At 42.3% G+C, this 19,320-nt stretch overlaps 1 protein-coding gene across 2 annotated transcripts in view; it reads left to right on the top strand.

Annotated features, from left to right (window-relative positions):
- Dync1i1 (dynein cytoplasmic 1 intermediate chain 1) overlaps nt 1–19,320 on the top strand; it is a 300,797-nt gene that overhangs the window by 173,631 nt on the left and 107,846 nt on the right. For both annotated transcript variants that reach the window (XM_050123836.1, XM_050123835.1), the window contains exons 6-8: nt 5,450–5,539; nt 13,383–13,545; nt 15,976–16,075. In XM_050123836.1, the coding sequence (XP_049979793.1) occupies nt 5,450–5,539; nt 13,383–13,545; nt 15,976–16,075 (353 nt within the window). The remainder of the gene's footprint in view (nt 1–5,449; nt 5,540–13,382; nt 13,546–15,975; nt 16,076–19,320) is intronic.

Below are 19,320 nucleotides of genomic sequence, written 5' to 3'. Positions count from 1 at the left end.
CCGCTCGGTCTGTGCAAGCATTCAGTGGTGCATGTTATACTTTATTTTGGCCGCTGTGACATGGATTAGAAGGGTGGCTCTCTTCAGACTTTGGGTGAAGTTGGCAAGCTGTATACAGTGTTGGTCCACAGACGGGACGCCTCTAGTGCGCTCTGTGCAAGAGCCTTCACCATCTATCCACTGCACAAATACATGGGGCGACTCACGGCTCAGGTTAGCGCCTCCCCTCGGCCAGCCAGCCAGCTGGGGTCAAGGCCTCATCCTCTGGGGTTCAGTCTGGCTACAGCCAGTCTTCTGCTTGTCCTCTGACTTGGTCTCACCTACTGCCTTCCAGCTTTCATTTTGCCTCTGTAATGTTAAAATCAGAAGGTATCACCTATTTTTAAAGCATCCTGTTGCTCTACAGGGCTGGCTAGGAAAAAAGCCTGCTCATGGGAGTCAAGCTGTCCCAGAAAGCCATGAGAGCTTCATTGGTATCTTTTTAAAGAACATCAAAGTATGAAGGGGGATTGTTGGGAAGAAGAAGGATTTCAGCTGGAGAGGGAGGGGCCAAGCAAGGGTTATGAGGACTAAAAATGGTTCATATTCTATACATACATTTAGGAAATCTTTATCACGTCTAGCTGTGAACCCTATGATCTGTAAATCCAATCTTCCAGGCAACATATATGCCCACATGTGCCATAACCAATTGCTTTCTGATTGGTTACAAGGTCAGCTTCACAGGAGAGAGTCCATGACTGTTACTGTGATAGTCCCATCAATGATAACAGAGAGGTCATAGGTCGGTGAGGGAACTTACTACTGTTGTTTAGTTTAATTGACATAGCACTAAAGCACCTTCTAAATATCTATATGTATGCATATAGAAAAAAATCCTCTATCAGCTTTAACAAAGAAACTGCTCCTTGCAGTGAATAAATGTAAGTACAGAAAGACTCATTGATGGAGGAAGGTCATTGGCTAATAAAGAAACTGCCTTGGCCCATTTTATAGGTTAGAACATAGGTGGGTGGAGTAAACAGAACAGAATGCTGGGAGGAAGAGGAAGTGAGCTCAGACTGGATAGCTCTTCTCTCTGAGGCAGATGTGATGAAGCTCTGACCCAGGATGCACGTAGGCTAGAATCTTCCTGGTAAGTGCACCTTGTGGTGCAACACAGATTATTAGAAATGAGTTAAGAAACTGAAACTAATGGGCCAAGCAGTGTTTAAATGTATACAGTTTGTGTGTTGTTATTTCGGGTATAAGCTATCCAGGCGGCTGGGAGCCAGACTGTGGGAAGAGGCCCGCAGCTCCTTCAACAACTCATAGCTGCCCAAGATGCTAAGACCCGAAGAAAGACTTTCATATCCTATCTCTAAAACTCAGGAAGAGGAGCTAGGAAGAATGAAAGAGCTGGAAGAGAAGGCTAGAACCACAAAGTGCTGTCATCTGGACATGACACACCAATCACAATCGTGAGCTCATGGCAGTTGCTTTCAGTGAGCCTTCACAAGACTGGCCCTGTCAACTCTCAGTGACAGACAAAGGCAGAAGCCATGGGTCCCTACCCCTTACTCCTAATGACTGCCTATGATAGGCTCTGGGAGATGCGGAGTCATTGTCTTCAGTTGAGAATTGACTGCCGAGTCCAGAATTATTCCAACGGAGCTTCAAATGCCTGGTCACACAGATGGCTCTGCTTCAAGTCAGAGGGTCACAAAACAAACCAAAAAAAAAAAAAAATGGGAATGTTGAAAAAAATTGTAAGAAAGGGGTTTAGAAGAATGGGAAGGTTAGTTATGAAAGGTGGGAGGGGAAATAATCAGTATATATCATATATATGTGAAATATATACTAAACTGAACAGATTTAATTAATAAAAAAGAAAACAATGAAAAGACAAAATGAACAGCATTCCTTCCTACCTCTCCATGTGCTGTCAAAGGCTCCTTAGTAACTAGAGTTCTCTTGGTATCTTTGCCATCTCTTTTTCTTTCTGGAAGCAGTTCCTACTGATTTCATGAGCCACAAATTCTTTTATTAATTCCAGCATTCACAACTTTTCACATTAGAATGGATGATGTAATGCAGTTTAAATAGCAAAACAGCAATCGCTTTTCTTAGGGGTGTATAAAGTGATCGGACGGCCATTGACCTGTTCACTTCAAAGTCCTGTGGTAATTGCTTTGGGCCTCCCACTCTGGGCAGCAACAGGATGCCCTTTGGAGACCAGGATGGAGTGACATGGCCCTCAGTGCTCTCTCCCTCCATTTTCCACCTGACCCAGACTAGCTGTCTCCCTGAGGTGGCAGATGGAGGAACCAACAGCCCTCTCATGAAAAGCAACAACCAAAAAGCAAGCGCTGTGGCCAGGCCCTCAGCCGGTCTTACCCCCAGGCTTTGCAGGTCTCGGGAGGGCTGGGAAAGCAACAGCCTGCAGGCCCAGTAAAACAGAGGGCTGTCTTGTGTTCCGAGGGCTCTGGTTGCAGGCAGCAGGCTCAGGTCCAGGGGGATTCTCTAGAAGGAAATCTAGTGCTGACACCACCTCTGGTGGAATTTACTAGAAGGAAATCTGGTACTTATAGAATCAACAGGAGGCGGAAGGAACAGTCTGTAAAAGGGCCATTGACCAAGAGAATCCAGACATGGGTCCTCAGGAACAATCTAGCCAGCATATTGGGCACTAACGCTAACTCCATAATACCCTAAATATATTCTAGTTGTCTGCTCCACTTTCGCTCCCAGGGCCCAAAGACAAAGTGTGAGGTGGGACCATCTAGTCTGCCAAGGCCCTGCTTTTACCCTGTCTCCCTTCTGGCTTCAGGGAGAAACACACACACACACACACACACACACACACACACACACACACCGTCCCACCTGTCACCAACAGAGAGTTCTCTAGGCACTACACTGGAGGTTGTGGTATAATATTGCCAAACAGTGATAAATCTTCTTCCACTAATAGTCTGACTCTGTAAGGCTAGAAGGGCAAGTCAGGTAAAGACTGTGGCATGTTAAAATTGGCTGCCCTGGCCTTATCTGCATGAAGGATTAGCAGAGGAAACTAACTCCTATAGAGCTCAGACACAGGGCAGTCCTGTGTTGGGCATGTCATGTGTGGTTGCTGTATAAATACCATCACTTCCAAGCCCTTTAGAAAGTCTCCAGAAAGGAGGACAGTAGTGGACAGTGAGTTTTCTGACCAGGGAAATGAAGGTGGCAACTGGAGGTGGCAGAACATGGAGCTAAATAAAATCATGTGTCTAAAGATGCCAGTGTATGAAGTGAGCCCCTCAGACTGACAGGTAATTAGCTTCTGCCACTAGTTTTAATTTCGTATGTGGGCCTGGCTATAGGAAATCATACATGGGTGGTAAGGGTTTTTTCCCTCTCCAATCTCCAAGGAAATGTAACTGGGTATGAATGAGAGGCCAAGTCATATATCAGTAGTCTGCAGAGGGTCTACATAAATTTCTTTCTTTAAAGTTATTGAACTGTTTTGAAAATGGTCTCAGCAGAAGTTATTCCAAGTGTACCAAAAAGGAAACCAGAGTTTTAAGAAAATACACTCTCTTTGCTGAGCAAGGCAAACATATCAGTATTCAGAGACACAAAGCAGCCTCTTGTGCGTTATCTCCTCGACCAGTCCACTGAAAAGCTTACTTTATGTCTTTAAAGGGCTGATAGACAAGGAACTTTGTGGTCACTAAAAATTAATATCTACAAATGGTTCATAGCCACTTTAAAAAGACAGGCCCTTTCAAAATTGTTCTCTGTTGTTTATGGTCCTCTGTTATGGCATTTTGCATATTGTAAACACAGGACACATTTCTGTGCTTTAAAAAAAATACAAACTGAAAGCGTACTCTCAGGGGAAGGGTTTTTTATTTAAGGAATTGCACAGAGTATGACTTGCCTGCATTCTTCTATGCATATACTAACACATTGTATCACAGAACTTTTTATAGCCAAGTACCTTATAGAATAATATTTTTCCAATAAACTCTCAGAGACTTTCTATTATGATAGGCTTTTTAACTCTTCTAAGAGCTAGTGTTTAAAGTAAAAGCCTTTCTATCTATCAAGGCAAGAAATTGATACCATTTAAGGATGACTAATGCAGGGCCATCTGACGAAATGCCTTCGGGTTTGAGAACTTGAGGATGCAAGTGTGTAGATGAGAGCTCTGCCGGAACCGTACCTCCTCGTCTCGGTTCAGTAGAGCTAAAAAGAAAGGCATCTGGACCTTAACCTCTCAGTCCACAGACCGAAAAAGAAGTGTGGGCTATCATCATACTTCCCCTAGATCTTTGCACAACTCAGTTCCTCAATTCCCAAAGGTCACCTCCATGTGGTCCTTTTATGGTGGCCATTTCTGGGGAGACACAGGCTCCCTAAACTAGTCCATGGACTCATGACTTCCTTAATAAGGCATTTCCTCCCTGCTTAGTAAAAACCTGTGTTGCTACGTCCTTAGAATCTGTTGTTAGGGGTTTGAAGGTTCCAGGGAGCTGGGATCTTACATAAATTCTGTAAACATTTAGTGAATGAATGTGTAGAAGGGAAGGGGAGAAGTGATTTCTTTAAACTCCACTTGAACCAATGTAATGAACCACCTACTAAAAATGTAATACTATATTCAAAATCCAGGAAAATAGCCTTCAGCCTTTTTTTTTTAAATCACTTTAGATCTGTGAGTTAGACTTTCTTGTAACACCTTGTTTCCTAACGCCTGTGTTTTGGCCAGTGATCCCAAGTACTCCTCTGAGGGAGGCAGGTGGAGAGACCCACATTTGCATAGAGCAGAAAGGGCATGGTAACATCTGGCCAAGGCAGTTGACTGGGTCCATTTGTTCGTGCTCATTAAATCCACATTAATGCACGAACTATTGTAAATGTACAAATGTCATTTGGGATGGGTTGTTTTCTCCCAGACCAGTGGCATTGACTTTGGGGGTCTATCTCTGGTTGTTTACTTGCCAATGGCATTTGACCTGGGGTTAGACCCATATTTAACCCTTTCCTGTAGGTCAAAAGCAAATTGATTTGGCAAAAGTGAAATTGGAAATGAGTCATCTGGGCAGCAGGTGTCCCTTGCTTGGCAAGGGCTCCAGGTGGAAACGTTTTCAGACCTGTTCCTGGGCCATCTCCAAGGAAGCTTCAGAGGTCAAGGAGGCAATCTCAAGACATCCCATGTGCTCAGGGGCTGGGGGGGGGGGACCATAACAGGTGCCTGCTTGGTGCGGTTTTCCCAGCAGGTTGGGAGACTTTCAAAGAGGTCCATTTGGAAGATAATTTATTCATATATTCATGAACATTTGTCTGGCATTTTCTGTGAAGTGATTTGCTTAGAAGTTGCCCTAAATGGCTGCAACTTTGCCCTTTAGTCTACCTCCCACCATCAGTCAAAGACTTTGATTTCAAGATGAAAATGTTGTGCTTTTCTCTTCCTTCTTTCTAGAGGATGAGGAAGATGAGGAGATGGTGGAACCCAAAATCGGCCAGGACTCTGAGCTGGAAAATCAAGACAAAAAGCAGGAAGTGAAGGAAGGTATGGTCGGGGGGGGGGGGGTTAAACTGGGCAATTATTTTGGGTTTTTGTTGCCTTTTCCAAACTAAAAGATGATAGAAGAAATCAAGCTAGCTCACACCCCCTTTGCATAGGACTTTGTTTGACACTTGATACATTTACAAACATTCACTGGAATCTGCAGGGCAAGCATTAGTTGTTTTCAAACAGACGCAAACAAATGACATGGAACCAACTTCAGTGCCAATGACAACTCCAGTTAAGTGGTTATTAAATATTTTAGAGATAAAAATAAGACAAACTCTCGGTTGTCATGTTAGACCATGAAAGATAATCATGAGGAAGAGGGGCGAATGCGATTATTTTATCAATTATTTCTCAAGTTTTACATATGCTCTGTATGGAAACATTATCAGCAATTACTACAGTTCAAAGTGTTCTTCCAGAACTCTGCCCATATTGGGCAAAAAACCTTGGACATACGTCAGCAATAATAGTTACTAGCACTGAGGATTGGGTTCAGCAGTAAAGCACTTTTGTAGCAAGCAATGCCCTTGGTTCTGATTCCAGCATTGGAAGGAAAGAGAAAACAAAACAAAAGCTAGCATTGATTAAGGGCTTCCAGTCTACTTACCTCTCTTCGAAGCAGTTGAAAATATGATGTCTGCTGTTCAAAATGTCCTTTGGAGGCATAGAGTATTGCTGTCCCTATTTTACTGGCAGGGAGCTAAGATAAGGAAGATGCAAGAACCTGCCACAGGATGCATAATTCACTTACAAGTACATGAGCTAAAAGGTAGGTTGAATCTTGCATGAGCCAAGACGTAGGTTGACTCTACAAATCTATGATATACTACAGTGCCATCTTCATGACATTTCCTTAGACTTTTTTTTCTTTTACTACAAGACTCTCATTCATTGAGACAGAGAGACTTTGAGTTGTCGTTATTGCTGAAAAACGGTGAGTGGTCCCTGCAGAAGGGAGTGCAGGTTGGAAGGGTCTCCTAAACATTCAACTAGGCTCCTCAAGTACAGACCAACATAAGTCTAGAAGCATCTCAGTTAATATTTAAAATTTTAAAGATTGCCGTGACTGTGGCTGGGTGCGTGACAAGGGCTCGATGGGAGAGTTTTGAAGGAATGTGTGTCTTGAGCCCATGTGCTTGCTCTAGCTGCGTGTATTTTCATGAGAAAAATCCATCCAGTCTGGAGTCCCCACAGTTGAAATCCATGCACACTTAGAGGTCGGCAGACCAAATGGGGAGAGATTTCTTAACTTTTAAAAATTGTCCCCTAAGGCTGGAGAGAAGGTTCAGTGGCTGAGAGCATTTGCTGCTCTTCCTGGGGACCAGAGTTCAATTCTCAGCACCAGCGCAGCTCACAACCATCTGTAACTCCAGTTACAGGAGATTCAGCACTTTGTCCTGGCCTCTGTGAGCAACAGTCACACAAGTACACAGACATATATGCCAGCAAAACACTCTTACAGATAAAATGAAAATAAATAAATCTAAAAAAAATATTTAAAAATAAAAATTGTCTCCTGATAAGGCCTATTTGAGTTCTGCACGTGCGTCCAATTTTGTCTTGACTCTCTTTATGCAAACTCAGTTATAGAAAAGCAAGTGTAAAACAGTGAGGACAAGAAAGGCGTCTGCAGCCAGGGTACCTGGATCAAATCTTGGCTCTGCCACTCATTAGCTGCATGGTCCATAATGACTAACTTGGTTGACTTTCTTTCTTTTGGCCCGGGTTTCCTCATCTGGCAAGCAGAGATAATACCTACCTCCTAAGTTTGTGTTTTTACATAAGACTCAAAGGGGCTAATATGGAACAACTTGGCACAAAATAAGCACTGTATAGGAGTTTGCCAAATTATTATTAGTGGCCTTGCCTTACAGTGCAAGGTCTGTAGCTGTGTGCTCCCCGTGAGGGTACAGCCTTGCGTGCCCCAGTTCCCTATGCTCAATTTTGCTGTAGCCCATAGCTTTGAAATCAAAATATGCAAACAGCCTTTTCTGTGTCAAAGAACCATCAGGAGGGCGATTACCGTGCCCACCTTCAGGTGTCTAGGAGGGGATTTCGGGAGTGACTGAGGACAGGAAAAAGATTCAAAGTCTCAGCAGTCATATCCATAGAAGGAATCGGGTTTACCCTAAACAGATTCAATGGGAGCGATTCCACACTTAAACTTCTACTCAAAACATCTTTTTTTTTTTTTTTTAAGCCAGAGAAATGAATGCTGCTATCACGGGTACAGCCAGGGACACAATAAGCCAGGATCTATTGAAATGCTTTCGCTTCCTTTTGCAGAACAGCTTAAAACATGCCCAGTAACACACAACCATGGAGTTCTTGTAGGCCTTGGCAGGGATTCCCCACTGCCACCCCACCCCCAAACCCAATCCCCAAACCATCTTCCTGGCAAAGCCAAGCACCTCCTTCTTAAGTTCCAAGCAAAAACACTCTTCAGTTTTAACTGCTCCCCGTGCTTTATGGAATTGATTAAAGCCATACTAAAAGTCAAAAAGAAGTTTGAAAGAACATTTCCTGTTACCACAGCACGGTGTGCCTCTTTCTCTATTAATGGCGTTTCTGCAAATTAGCACATAATGGGTTAAACCATGTTTATATTGGCATCAAACTATCTGGCTAAAAAAAAAAAAAAAAAAAAAAACTTTTAGAAGACTCTCTAGCCGATCTAATTTTGGCGCCATTCACAGGACTGCTGCAGTAGTTAGGGCTGCGTCAGCACTCCCATGGGGAACCCTGCCTTTAGGGGGCTTAGTTCTCAGCCATAAAAATGTGCTCTGGGCTAAAAAACTTGACAAACACATTTCTAAACCAGGAAACACATTTTAGGAAACTCCTTCCTTCCTTCCTTCCTTCCTTCCTTCCTTCCTTCCTTCCTCCCTCCCTCCCTCCCTCCCTCCCTCCGTCCCTTTCTTTCATTCCTACTCCCCCTCCTCCTTCTTGAATTAAAACAGAAATAGAAAGAATTTCAATATGCATTAGTTTTTTATTTTTACATATTTCTCCATCTGACACCAAAATGCACTAAGTATAAAGAAACATAGTTTTGATTTGCTATTTTGCCAGATGCATTTTATTGCAGGAAAAAGTATACAAACTTGCAGGCAACTCTTCAACTTTTCATCAGAACTTGGGAACTCTCTGTACGTCCTTGTTAGGTTAAGAGAGTCCGAATAAGAGGATTGGAGCCCTCACTCCTGTAAATCCAGACTGAGCCGTAAGCCTCGCCTTAACTTCAGAGACAAATGTCTGTCTGCGTTGGTTTCATTTGGTTGCCTGCTGCTGTTTATGAACTGATTGTACTGTAAAATTCCCATTAGGGCCACTGCCCCAACTGTATCTGATGTTTTCATTGGCTACATGGGTTACTTATTTTTATCTTTTAGATACTCTTACAAAAAATATCTTTTAAACACCATGATTTTATATTCCAATGTAATGATGGATTGAAAACAAGGCAGGCTATTTATGAAATAGGTATTTTACAAATGGAAATCTCAACTTAAAAGCAAGATTAAGGAGCTGGGGAGATGGCTTCGTCAATGAGTGATATACAATGCAAACTCATCCTGAATCTGGGTTCCTAGTGCCCATGTGAAAAGCCAGGTTCTTGTCAATAATCCTAGCACTGGGGAGGCAGAGACCAGCAGATCCAGGAGCTGGGTGGCCAATCTAGACAACTGAAGAGGTTGAGGTCCCCAAAAATGGAAAGGTGATCAAGAAAGACACCTGATATTGACTTCTGACATGCACACACACACACACACACAAACACACACACTCACACCCCACAAGACACCTACATATGTAAGCAAGCACAAAATGAAGTTAAAATATTCAGTATAAAGTGTGAGCTTCATTACATGCCTTTTGTCTTTGTAGAGGCAAATGCTCTAGAACCCTAGCAAACAAGAGCTGGAGAAAACGGTGAGTGGGACCAGTGAAGGAGAAGCTAAGTTCATATCAGAAAAGTGAAGAAAACATGGCCAATAGGACAGAACCATTTTAAAATGGACATAAAAAATGTACTTCATATCTAAGACTAAGCAACATTAGCATTTATATAATTGAATAATAAAAGGAGATTCCAAATAAAATTTATACTAGATTTTAATTTTGCAGGACAAAAATTCATATAATTTCTAAATTTTTATAAGTTTTTAAGCATTTCATGAGTCTAATGCTTCTCTTTCACACATGTTATTCAGGTGAAATGTAATGGGGTAAGTTTATAAATTGTCTTGCTTGTTGGATACCATGTAAGTTATATCTACAGTCTACTTTTTATGGAGATTCTTCTTTCAAAAGTGGATAAGCTTTGTTAGCCATCAGCTCCTGAAAAGGATTCTCCATGTTTTGTGTTAGGAGGCCAAATGAAATATTATCTAATCCATACCCACACTTTGCTCTAATGTAGCTTTGATTCTAAATTAATTTGTACCTTTTTCACATACCTCAAACATGTTTTAAATATATATATATATAACATATAATTTATATATATATATAATTCTTTATGATCATAATATAGATAGCAAATATATTATGATATATATATTTCATCAGGTGTAAAGGACAGGCGAAAGCTGCAGGAAAAGTATTCTGAGGAGAATTTGGGGGCTCAAATGGAAAGAAGACACTGCTGATCCTTTTAGATCTCTGTGCTTGAAGCACTGTGAAGTCCATTAACTAGGACTCTATTTTTCTGTCCAAGAGGTTTTATTTCGCAGTGTATCTTTTGATTGTAGATCCTGGCTACTCCATTATGTTCTCATTATATTGTAATAACACTTAGCAATTTAAATATTTTTAAGCAATGAGAGATTGGTTTTAATTAAAAATAGCTGTGATTTGTTTTTACTTTCTAGGTTGGATATTGTTTGTCAGTTTTTGAAAATGCTCATCTGCACATGCATGCAAACAAATCATGTCATTTGATCCCTTTTAGACATCAAAGCTTGATATAAAGTATATCCTTTGTTTTTGTTCAGCAGCAATTTGATTTCAGGCCAAATTGTATTGTTAAAGATAATGTCTGGAGAGGCGGCTGTTTCCCCTACCTGGACTCGGCCTCTGCTAGGGACACTTTGATCAGTCATTTATGTTTCTCCCAGAAAAGAGGTTGCATGTCTTGAGAGCTGAGATCAAAGTGACAAGAAGGTGTAGGCAAGAAAAGAATTACAGAAAATTACACAGATACTATTCTTTATTCAAGGTAATAGACTTGCAGGAGGAGATACAGGGTAAAATAGATGTGGTTCAAAAAGATAAACAGAGAGTAGACTTTCTCAATTTTCTCCTATTGGGTAGAAGAGTGGGGAGGGTAACAAGAGGAAGTCCCTGCTGCTGTGCTTAATCTCGAGCATGTCTTAACCACCTATGAACCTATGAACAGTGGTCAAGACTGAACCTTTATAAAAGACTTTTGCTTGGCCCACACTAGCCTTGTTTGGTGAGGCTAATTACTTTGTTAACAGTATTAACCCAACAAATGGGACCTAGCAGTTTACAGATTTGGTCTTTGCTTCACCTGGCCACATTGAGTAGCTTTACTTTACTCATAGAAGGAACAATTTAAGTCGCACAAAAAGGCTTAGAAAATATATAAATAAATTAAATAAATCCTGATAATTTATTATTGAATGCTTATCTACTTTAGGATATGTGTGTATGTATATATATGTATATGTTATATATATATATATATATATATATAGTTTTAAACTGGAGTGTTGCTAAAAGTTTAAACTCAGTAAATAAGAAATAAATAAGAAGTAAGTGGCCAGGGAAATATTGGTTTCTTAGCATCCTTCTCTTTATTAATGACCTCTACTGAATCTCAAACTGAATTCCAAATCTCGACATCACCACCTTCGTCATTTCACAGACTGGTATATGGACAAGACTACACAGTAGAACCTGGTGGGAATTTTTGAAAGTCCCAACACACCTGGCGCACCTTAAATGTCAAAGAGCTGTTCCGAATTCTGTTTGGGGCTGCCACCAGCGATGAGTGGATTGTGGTTTCAGGTCTTCTGCGTGGTTGATGGATCACAGTTCGCCATGTTGTTAACTGAACAGCATTTCTGAAGTGTGGATCAACTACGTCAGAATCATTCTCGGTTTGCTTTTGTTTGTTTGTTTATGAATAGAGTCTTGAGTCTCTTCAAACTCCCAGTGTCATGGTCTGAGGCAAGGAAGCGGGAGACCACAGGGGCAAGAGAAATCCCCTGTCGTGGCTCTACAGAAGGAATTCTTAACTGTCCAGATTTCTTAGGACAATGACCTTGGAATAGCATTTATCAAGTCAAATACACCTTCTATAATGTTTTGTAGCAGCTGACTGTACCTTAAAGATTCCTATCACCATGCGGTCAGAAAGAACCTGGCCCTGGTTGTGGAGATGGCCTTAGAAGTCTCGGGAATCTCTGAGAAAGTCCACTAGGCCCTAACTGTTATTTTGATGGCTGACTCTCCTGTGAGGTGGCTTCTGGAGAAATGAAGGACAACCCAACTGTGTTTCCTGGCTGTCTGCTCGGGGTAGAAGTAGGGTTTCTAGAGACCATAAAGATTCAGCTGCAAATTCCTGCCCTAGAGGCTCCTCCAGTCTGGAAGAGTTCCTAACCTCTCCCCTAGAGTTGTATACAAAAAGGGTTGCGGAAGGAATTGCTTATATGACCCGCTGCCAACATGGAGGCGAGCTGACTTATAGACTCTATGGAACCCTGTCAGCCATTTCATTGCCCTGTCTCCTTTTGCATCTTCAAATTTAGCCAGATAAGATTAAGGTAAAAGTAAATAGACACTCTAAGTCATAAAAGCAGCTATGGAATGTTTCAGAGATGCCCTGTGTGACTAGGAAGGACCTAGTCAACATTTTCATAGCGATGCCCCAGCTAGCCAGTGGAAGTCCAGTGGAAATACCTAGTGGGGAGCAGAAAGCCTTCTGCACTGTGTTGCAATAGATTCTAATTAGTACAATTTTAACAATGGATTTTTCTGCCCTGTTTGAGTTTTTTTCCCATTCAATTTGAAAGGAAGTAACATTTAGAATGAATAACTTAAAACATGCCAATCTATTCTCCTTTGTAATTATTTTTAATTCTTCAAAATGGCAGATAGATGAGACATGAAATCTTCAGGGAGGATAGTTACAAACACTTTCTGGTGTTTTTCTGTCAGCTTAGTGGCTGCACATGGATCTTGTGATACTTTAATTATCGTCTGCTGCCCCATGACCCTCAGTCAGCACCACTATCCCATGGCTCCTCAGGCCTCAGCCTGGTGGGGCTTCCTGTCCTGTCACCCAGCTCTGCCATGGCTGTGATATGTGGGTTTAAAGTAAGTCTTTATCATTTTATTTATCAACAAGACTCAGGAGTCAAAGGCTGTGGTAAAAACATGCTACCTCAGAGAAGCTGTGTAGCAACCAGCTGACATTGCTTTTTGGCCAGAAACACCACAAGAGATACATCTTTTCCCTCCTTGCAGAACCAAAAGGAAGCACAAACTCTAGTCCCCACCTTTTCCTTCCTGGTTGTCTACTCTATCCACATTGCTGGCTTCTCTATGGCCAATTCTATCAGCTAATCACTGGCTTCACCCGGATTCAAGGTATAGCTTTTTGGGGCAGTCTTGGGAACATCAGAGAACAATCGAAATGTCCCACAACACCTCTGTCGTGAGGACAGTTTTAATCCTGATTAACAACGCTTTCCTTTCCCGTACATTATCTTTCTTGATAAGCAAGCTCTTTCACGGGTGGGATTTCTCTAGAACACTTATTAATTGTCCCTTTTCCTTCCCCAACAATCTCTCTTGCAAAAAAAAGCGCCTCCAAGGGAGCTGACAGAGGAAGAAAAACAGCAGATCCTGCACTCAGAGGAATTCCTCATCTTCTTTGACCGAACCATCCGGGTGATTGAAAGAGCACTCGCTGAGGATTCTGACATCTTTTTTGACTACAGCGGTCGCGAGCTGGAGGAGAAAGACGGGTTCGTTGCTTATATGCATTTGGAAAAGCACAGTGTGATGAACTGGTGCTTCTGTTGCCTTTAGTGTTCTTGGGATGTGGGGTCTCTCGAGGCTGCCCAAGTTGGCCGTGTACTGGGCTCAAGTGCCCTTCCGTTCTCAGGCTCTCCAGTGCTGTTAGCCCGGCTTTACTCGCTGATTGTAAACACATTTATTTAGTCTAGCAAATTTCTGGATTGAACTTAGCAAGCAGCTTTGGCTGTGGGCATTGGTTTTAACTTCTGGTTTAGCGTTTCCCTGTAATTACCATGTGACCCTGGGAAATTCTTTTGAACTTGATATCTGGAGCCCAGGCCAGGTACCAGAGACAAACAGAGTCACAGGCATTGTCCCTGGAGAAGGCGTTCTCCTGAGCAGCCGCAGAGATGTGTGGGAGATCGGCTAGACTGTGTCTTCTTGACTAAACAAACAGGAAACTGGAGAAAACTAAAAGGAGTTCTAGATGGTCACAGCAGAAGTGAGAAACAAGAGTTTGGAGCATTCATCTTCTTTTTGGTCCTATAAGATCGTGTTTGTGTTACAAATGCATGTGGACATTCTAGAAAACATAGGAAATATATGGCAAAAAAGATATTTACATATAAAATAAACAAGGAGGAGCCAAAGAGATGGGTGGAGGGGACTGCATATGACTTTCTCTGTGACTGCGATTGGTGTACGTGTTAGAAAGGGCAGGCACTGCTAGCCATCCCCATGGGATATCTGGAGGCGCTTTATACGACACTTAAGAAACAAACACAATTCAGTTGTAGCTACAGACACCTTTTGTCTGAAAACAAGTCATGAAAGTAGGATCACTTGCCTTTTGCACCGGATCTGATTTTTTTATTATTACTTCTGAGATTCAGATGCATTCTTTTTATTAATTTTTTTCATTTATTTTGCACATCAGTCAGTTTCCCCTCCCTCCTCTCCTCCTGTTCCCTCCCCCAGCACTCTTCTACCTCCCCCCATCCGCTCCTCCTCTGTCTCCATCAGATGCATTTGTAAAGGACAGTGTGACATCAACATTGAGGATACTGAAAAGAGCGTACAGGAGGCATGAAAAAGAATTTCACAAGAGTGTTTTGCTAACATTCTCAAAAGTGGTCATCGTTTAACTGCCCAGAAGAGATAAACAGGATCTTGAATTTGCATGTTCTACCAATGTTTGCTTTTTTACAAAAGACATTTCTAGCAACTCATTGATTTTAAAGGTCTCCCTCCCTATCTTAGTGCATGGCCCAGTGCCATCCTGGTTTTCTAAGGGGATGAAACTGCATGCACCCCTTCCCTGAACCTATAGTGCTGGAGCTTCCATAGGATTAGTAGGGTGTACCAGTTACGGGAAAGAAAGGGAGATCATACTATGTCAGCAGACCGGAGCTTGGAGAGAGGCTTTCTGAAGCAGACTACTCATTCTGAACAAGAGCTACAGAGGCGAACAGTACCAAGGTGAGGTAGTGGGCTACAGTGAACGGAGGAAGGGTGACATGCTTCCTGAACTGAACTGAAGAACTGTAGGCAGACTCTTCTGCACTCCCAGTAGCTACTGGCACAGAACGGGGGTTACTCAATTTAAGCGCACAGACCCTTAAAGCATGTGTGGAGTTCTTCAAAGGCAGTACCAAGGCCAGTTGAACATTAACCAAATAAACACTGGCCAAATTGCAACCAGTCCTCTGAGACAAAATGCTCTTTTAGCCCATGACTGACATGGATGTCTGGAGTACTCTCGAGACAGCCCCGCTCTCCACCAGACCAGTCTCATGGCGGAAATAATCACCTACTGCCACCCCTAGAGACAGCTACTACAGCCCATCCCAGTTCACAGAGAGAAGCATGTATATCACTGTGGCTCTAATAGCATACAAGGTAATATTGATATCAAACAATGCCCTGTAGTTTTATGATCCTTTAATTGCAGGGAGATCTAATTTTACTAATCTAATCTTAGTGTGTGTAAGAGTGTGGTTACTCGAGTAGAGGCGGGAAGAAAACTTCTGGGAGTTGGTGTTTCCTTCAACCATAGGGTCAGGGAATTGAACTTGGGACATCGATCTGCTGAGCCCCCTTGCTGGCCAAGGGAATTTTTGATAACTCTGTTTTGCACTAGAGTCTACTAAAGGGAAGAAAAACGCTTCAGGACTCACTAAGATAAAAGCCTGAAACAATTTGGACATTTTACACCAGGCTCAGAGCAAATATCGGAAGCTTTCTGAGCCAGCAGAAGAGCTTTTCGTGAGGAAGAATATCTTGAATTCATTTACTCAGGATCAGGTGCTGCTGCCTAGATTGACCTTCTGCCTTCTGAGAGTATTATATGCTTTTGCTATGAAAGTGCTTCACTCGAACCTGGCAGAGCCAAAACAGTTCTGAAAGCTCACTTTCCCTCTGCTCTTTAACTCCCTTAGGGATGTCCAGGCTGGAGCCAACCTTTCCTTCTCTCGTCAGTTCTATGATGAACATTGGTCCAAGCATCGAGTGGTCACTTGTATGGATTGGTCTCTCCAGGTAAGAATTGGCGCTGATGGGACAAACTTGACTTGTGTTCTTCTGCCATTTGTATTAAACATAATGTAGTTATTCCCCTATTTTAGATGCATTTACTAGTCTATGCCTCTCTTCTCTTGCCCATTCATTTTTGTTCACATTTCTCTGAAGCTTGGGGTTAATTCCCCGTTCAGATAGCTGTACTTATTAATTAACATGTTCTCAGGAACGAACAGCCAGGACCAGTCTATGCAGGAAACGTTTGTAATTGTAGTCACCACTAATTTCCTACTTTTCAAGTCCTATGGGTACTTTTAACTGACCTCTGGTTCCGCCAGTTTGGTTGTCTTCCCTGTACTTTGAGAAATAACTTCCTCCCACCGAATTCTCACTACTCTTTACAGATTCTCTGACCCTTGCAGACTGATGCCCGCTCTTCCGCTTGATACACTCACTGACCCAGAGTTCCCCATGGCTAGCCATTTGACTACAGCTCTGTTTCCTACTCATTCTCCCTCCTGATTCTACTTCGTACATCAAACAGATCCATACAGCCATCCCAGAGAATTGCAAACTAGTCACGAACTCGTCATTCCATATAGCCCCAATCCTCTTTTGCCTCCTCTGTTATCTGAATGTAGAAGACATCGTAGTACACGCCAGGACCTGATGTCAAACTTTCATCAACAGCATAACTAACTTCTCCCTCATCTTCCTGATCCAGTCCTTCAGCAAGAAAGTCCACTTTTCTATGCATATCTTTATCAATCTTACATCTGTTATATCTGCTTTATTAAAAACCCTATAACTAGGTTGGGCATAGTGGTGCACACTTTAATCCCTGCGCAGACCTGGTTTTCAACAAATTAAAAAAAAACTCAAACCTGTACATCCTACTTTGTGCATATCCACTCAGTTTTTCCTTGGGACGTATAATGAAACAATCCTCCTCAAGGATTCAAATGCAAATATAACCATTTCATTCTCTGAAATAAAGCTCCTTCTTGCCTAGACAAAAGAAAGTCCAAACCCAAAACTTGATATTTGAAGTGAAAATAGGCAAACAAATGTCAGCTTGATGAGTGGACAACCCAACCATTTGACAACATACAAATCAGTGTGCCCAGCACTGAGCAGCTCAGTCGTGTGCAAAAGCACACAACTTAGTTGTGGTGAAGCCAGACTTTGAATGTAGGTGGTCTGAGTTTTGAGCCATGTAGTGAATTAGTTTTTAATCTCTATAATTTAAGTGCCAATCATTATATCAACTGCCTTGAAGACTTTATCTTATTTTATCCTCAAGAGAATTTTACAAGGCAGTCACTATAGCTGAAGATACTGAGACTCCATAGATGCTAAGTAACTTGCTAACAATCACTCAGTCAGGATACAGCAGAGCTGGGCACAAGCCTTGCAATAGTCTCCTGCATAGCTTGAACTGCTGCTTCCCTCAAAGAGCTGCTTCTGAAGCTGAAACCTAAACAGCTTGGAGGTGCTGAGGGATCCAGATAAACAGCAAGTACTATATGAATTCAGTGTAAGTAGGGGTCACTTTCCAGTCAGACAGCATCTCAGAAGACTGTGCTTTAGGCAAAGAAGGAGAGGCAGGTGACGTAGGGAGATAAGCGACAGAGGTCTACGAAGAGTCTCATTTAATCCTGTTGGGAATGGGAGGAGAGTACAATCCCCAGAACTGTCCTGTCAGCAACCTCCAAGTGAGCTGGGCTTCTCTGCTCCTGAATCCTCTTTGACATCAAACAACAGAGCACAGAGAGCTCTGTTGTCCAAAGACCAAGACAGCCAAGCTCACCCAGTCTCTCTGCAGTGTGTGGGTGGTCTGTGAGCACACCCTGGTGTGCAGAGAAATCAGACCCAAGCCCTAGGAAACACTTCACTCGGTGTGCTCACTTATTCATGGTCAGGAATTCAGGCAGGAACTTTATCTGACACATTCCTCAACCAAGGCAACTGTTAGTGGTTCCCAAGTCAGCTGCTAAGGCTCCCTGAAGAGACTGCTGGTATATCAGCGGTGCGGCTGGCCCTGCCTCACCTCAGTGTGCGGTTGCATGGGTTTGTTTCCACACATGGTTCTTCCCACGTGACATTTGTGTCAAACAGAGTGAAACTGGGAAGCACAGAAATTCTGTCAGGGAAGGACTACATTTCCTTTGCCTCATATTCTCTCTCTCTCTCTCTCTCTCTCTCTCTCTCTCTCTCTCTCTCTCTGTGTGTGTGTGTGTGTGTGTGTGTGTGTGTGTGTGTGAAACCTGCCTGTCTACACTGTAGGAAGGGATTTGTAAGATGTTTTTATAGAGAGTTTCAAAAAACTAGAATCAGTAATTCTTGTGTCTTAATTGTTTTATTGGTTCAAAGAACTAGATTTGCATGCTTCTGAGATGAAGGGGATTTCTGAATTGCTGTAGACACATTTGGTGATATTAAGACAAAACATAAGTGTGTAACACAAGCTCAGTGTGTAATGGTGCCAGATACGCCTTGGAGAGTTTCTTGTGTGAACAAAATGGAGCTGGTGGGAAAGAAACGTGAGAGACTTGCATAATTCTACTCTCTCTCCTGCCATCTACTCAGCAGTGTTCAGACAGGAACGCTGTCCACGGCCCATGTGTCGGAGTGTCTAGGTATGTTTAAAGTCAGACTTTTACCTTGCTCACACATATGTACACCTTGCCTATATAAAAGACACCTACAGTCCTGCCATCACATAAGACACTAACCTGAATAATCTTGAAAATCTTGTCTGGTTATGAATTCTGTCAAATTTATAGAATCGAAAGAGAGTCCCTTCTAGTAGTAATTCAAAGCCATTGACACTTGGAGTTTACAAACACTCCATGCCTTCTTCTCCTTCTTACCTATCTTAGAAAACAAGAGTCCTTGACGGTCTCTCTACATCTAGTCTCTGCATATTAGAGTTAGCATATTTATCCTTTTGTAAAGGTTATTTATATATTTCATTAGTTATATTTTTAATTGAAATGTAATCATATTATCTCTTTTTTGTCTTTTCTCCCTCCTCTCACTTCCCTGTGTCCCCAATCTCTTCTCTCCCATGTTTATGTTCCCTTTTTTCTTCCGTGTGAATGTGTAGAAATCTAAGCACAGCTTGCTAAACCTATGTAGTGTTGTTGGCATGCACATGCTTTCAGGGGCCTCATACCTAGGGATGAAATCCTCTCTCTCTCTCTCTCTCTCTCTCTCTCTCTCTCTCTCTCTCTCTCTCTCTCTCTCTCTCTCTCTCTCTCTCT

Source organism: Alexandromys fortis, unplaced genomic scaffold (assembly GCF_014885135.2).
Source record: "Alexandromys fortis isolate MF-2015 unplaced genomic scaffold, M_Fortis_MF-2015_v1.1 scaffold_214, whole genome shotgun sequence".
Taxonomy (NCBI): Eukaryota; Metazoa; Chordata; class Mammalia; order Rodentia; family Cricetidae; genus Alexandromys; species Alexandromys fortis.
Note: the sequence above shows the minus strand (reverse complement) of the source record. Positions and strands in the feature narration are given on the sequence as shown.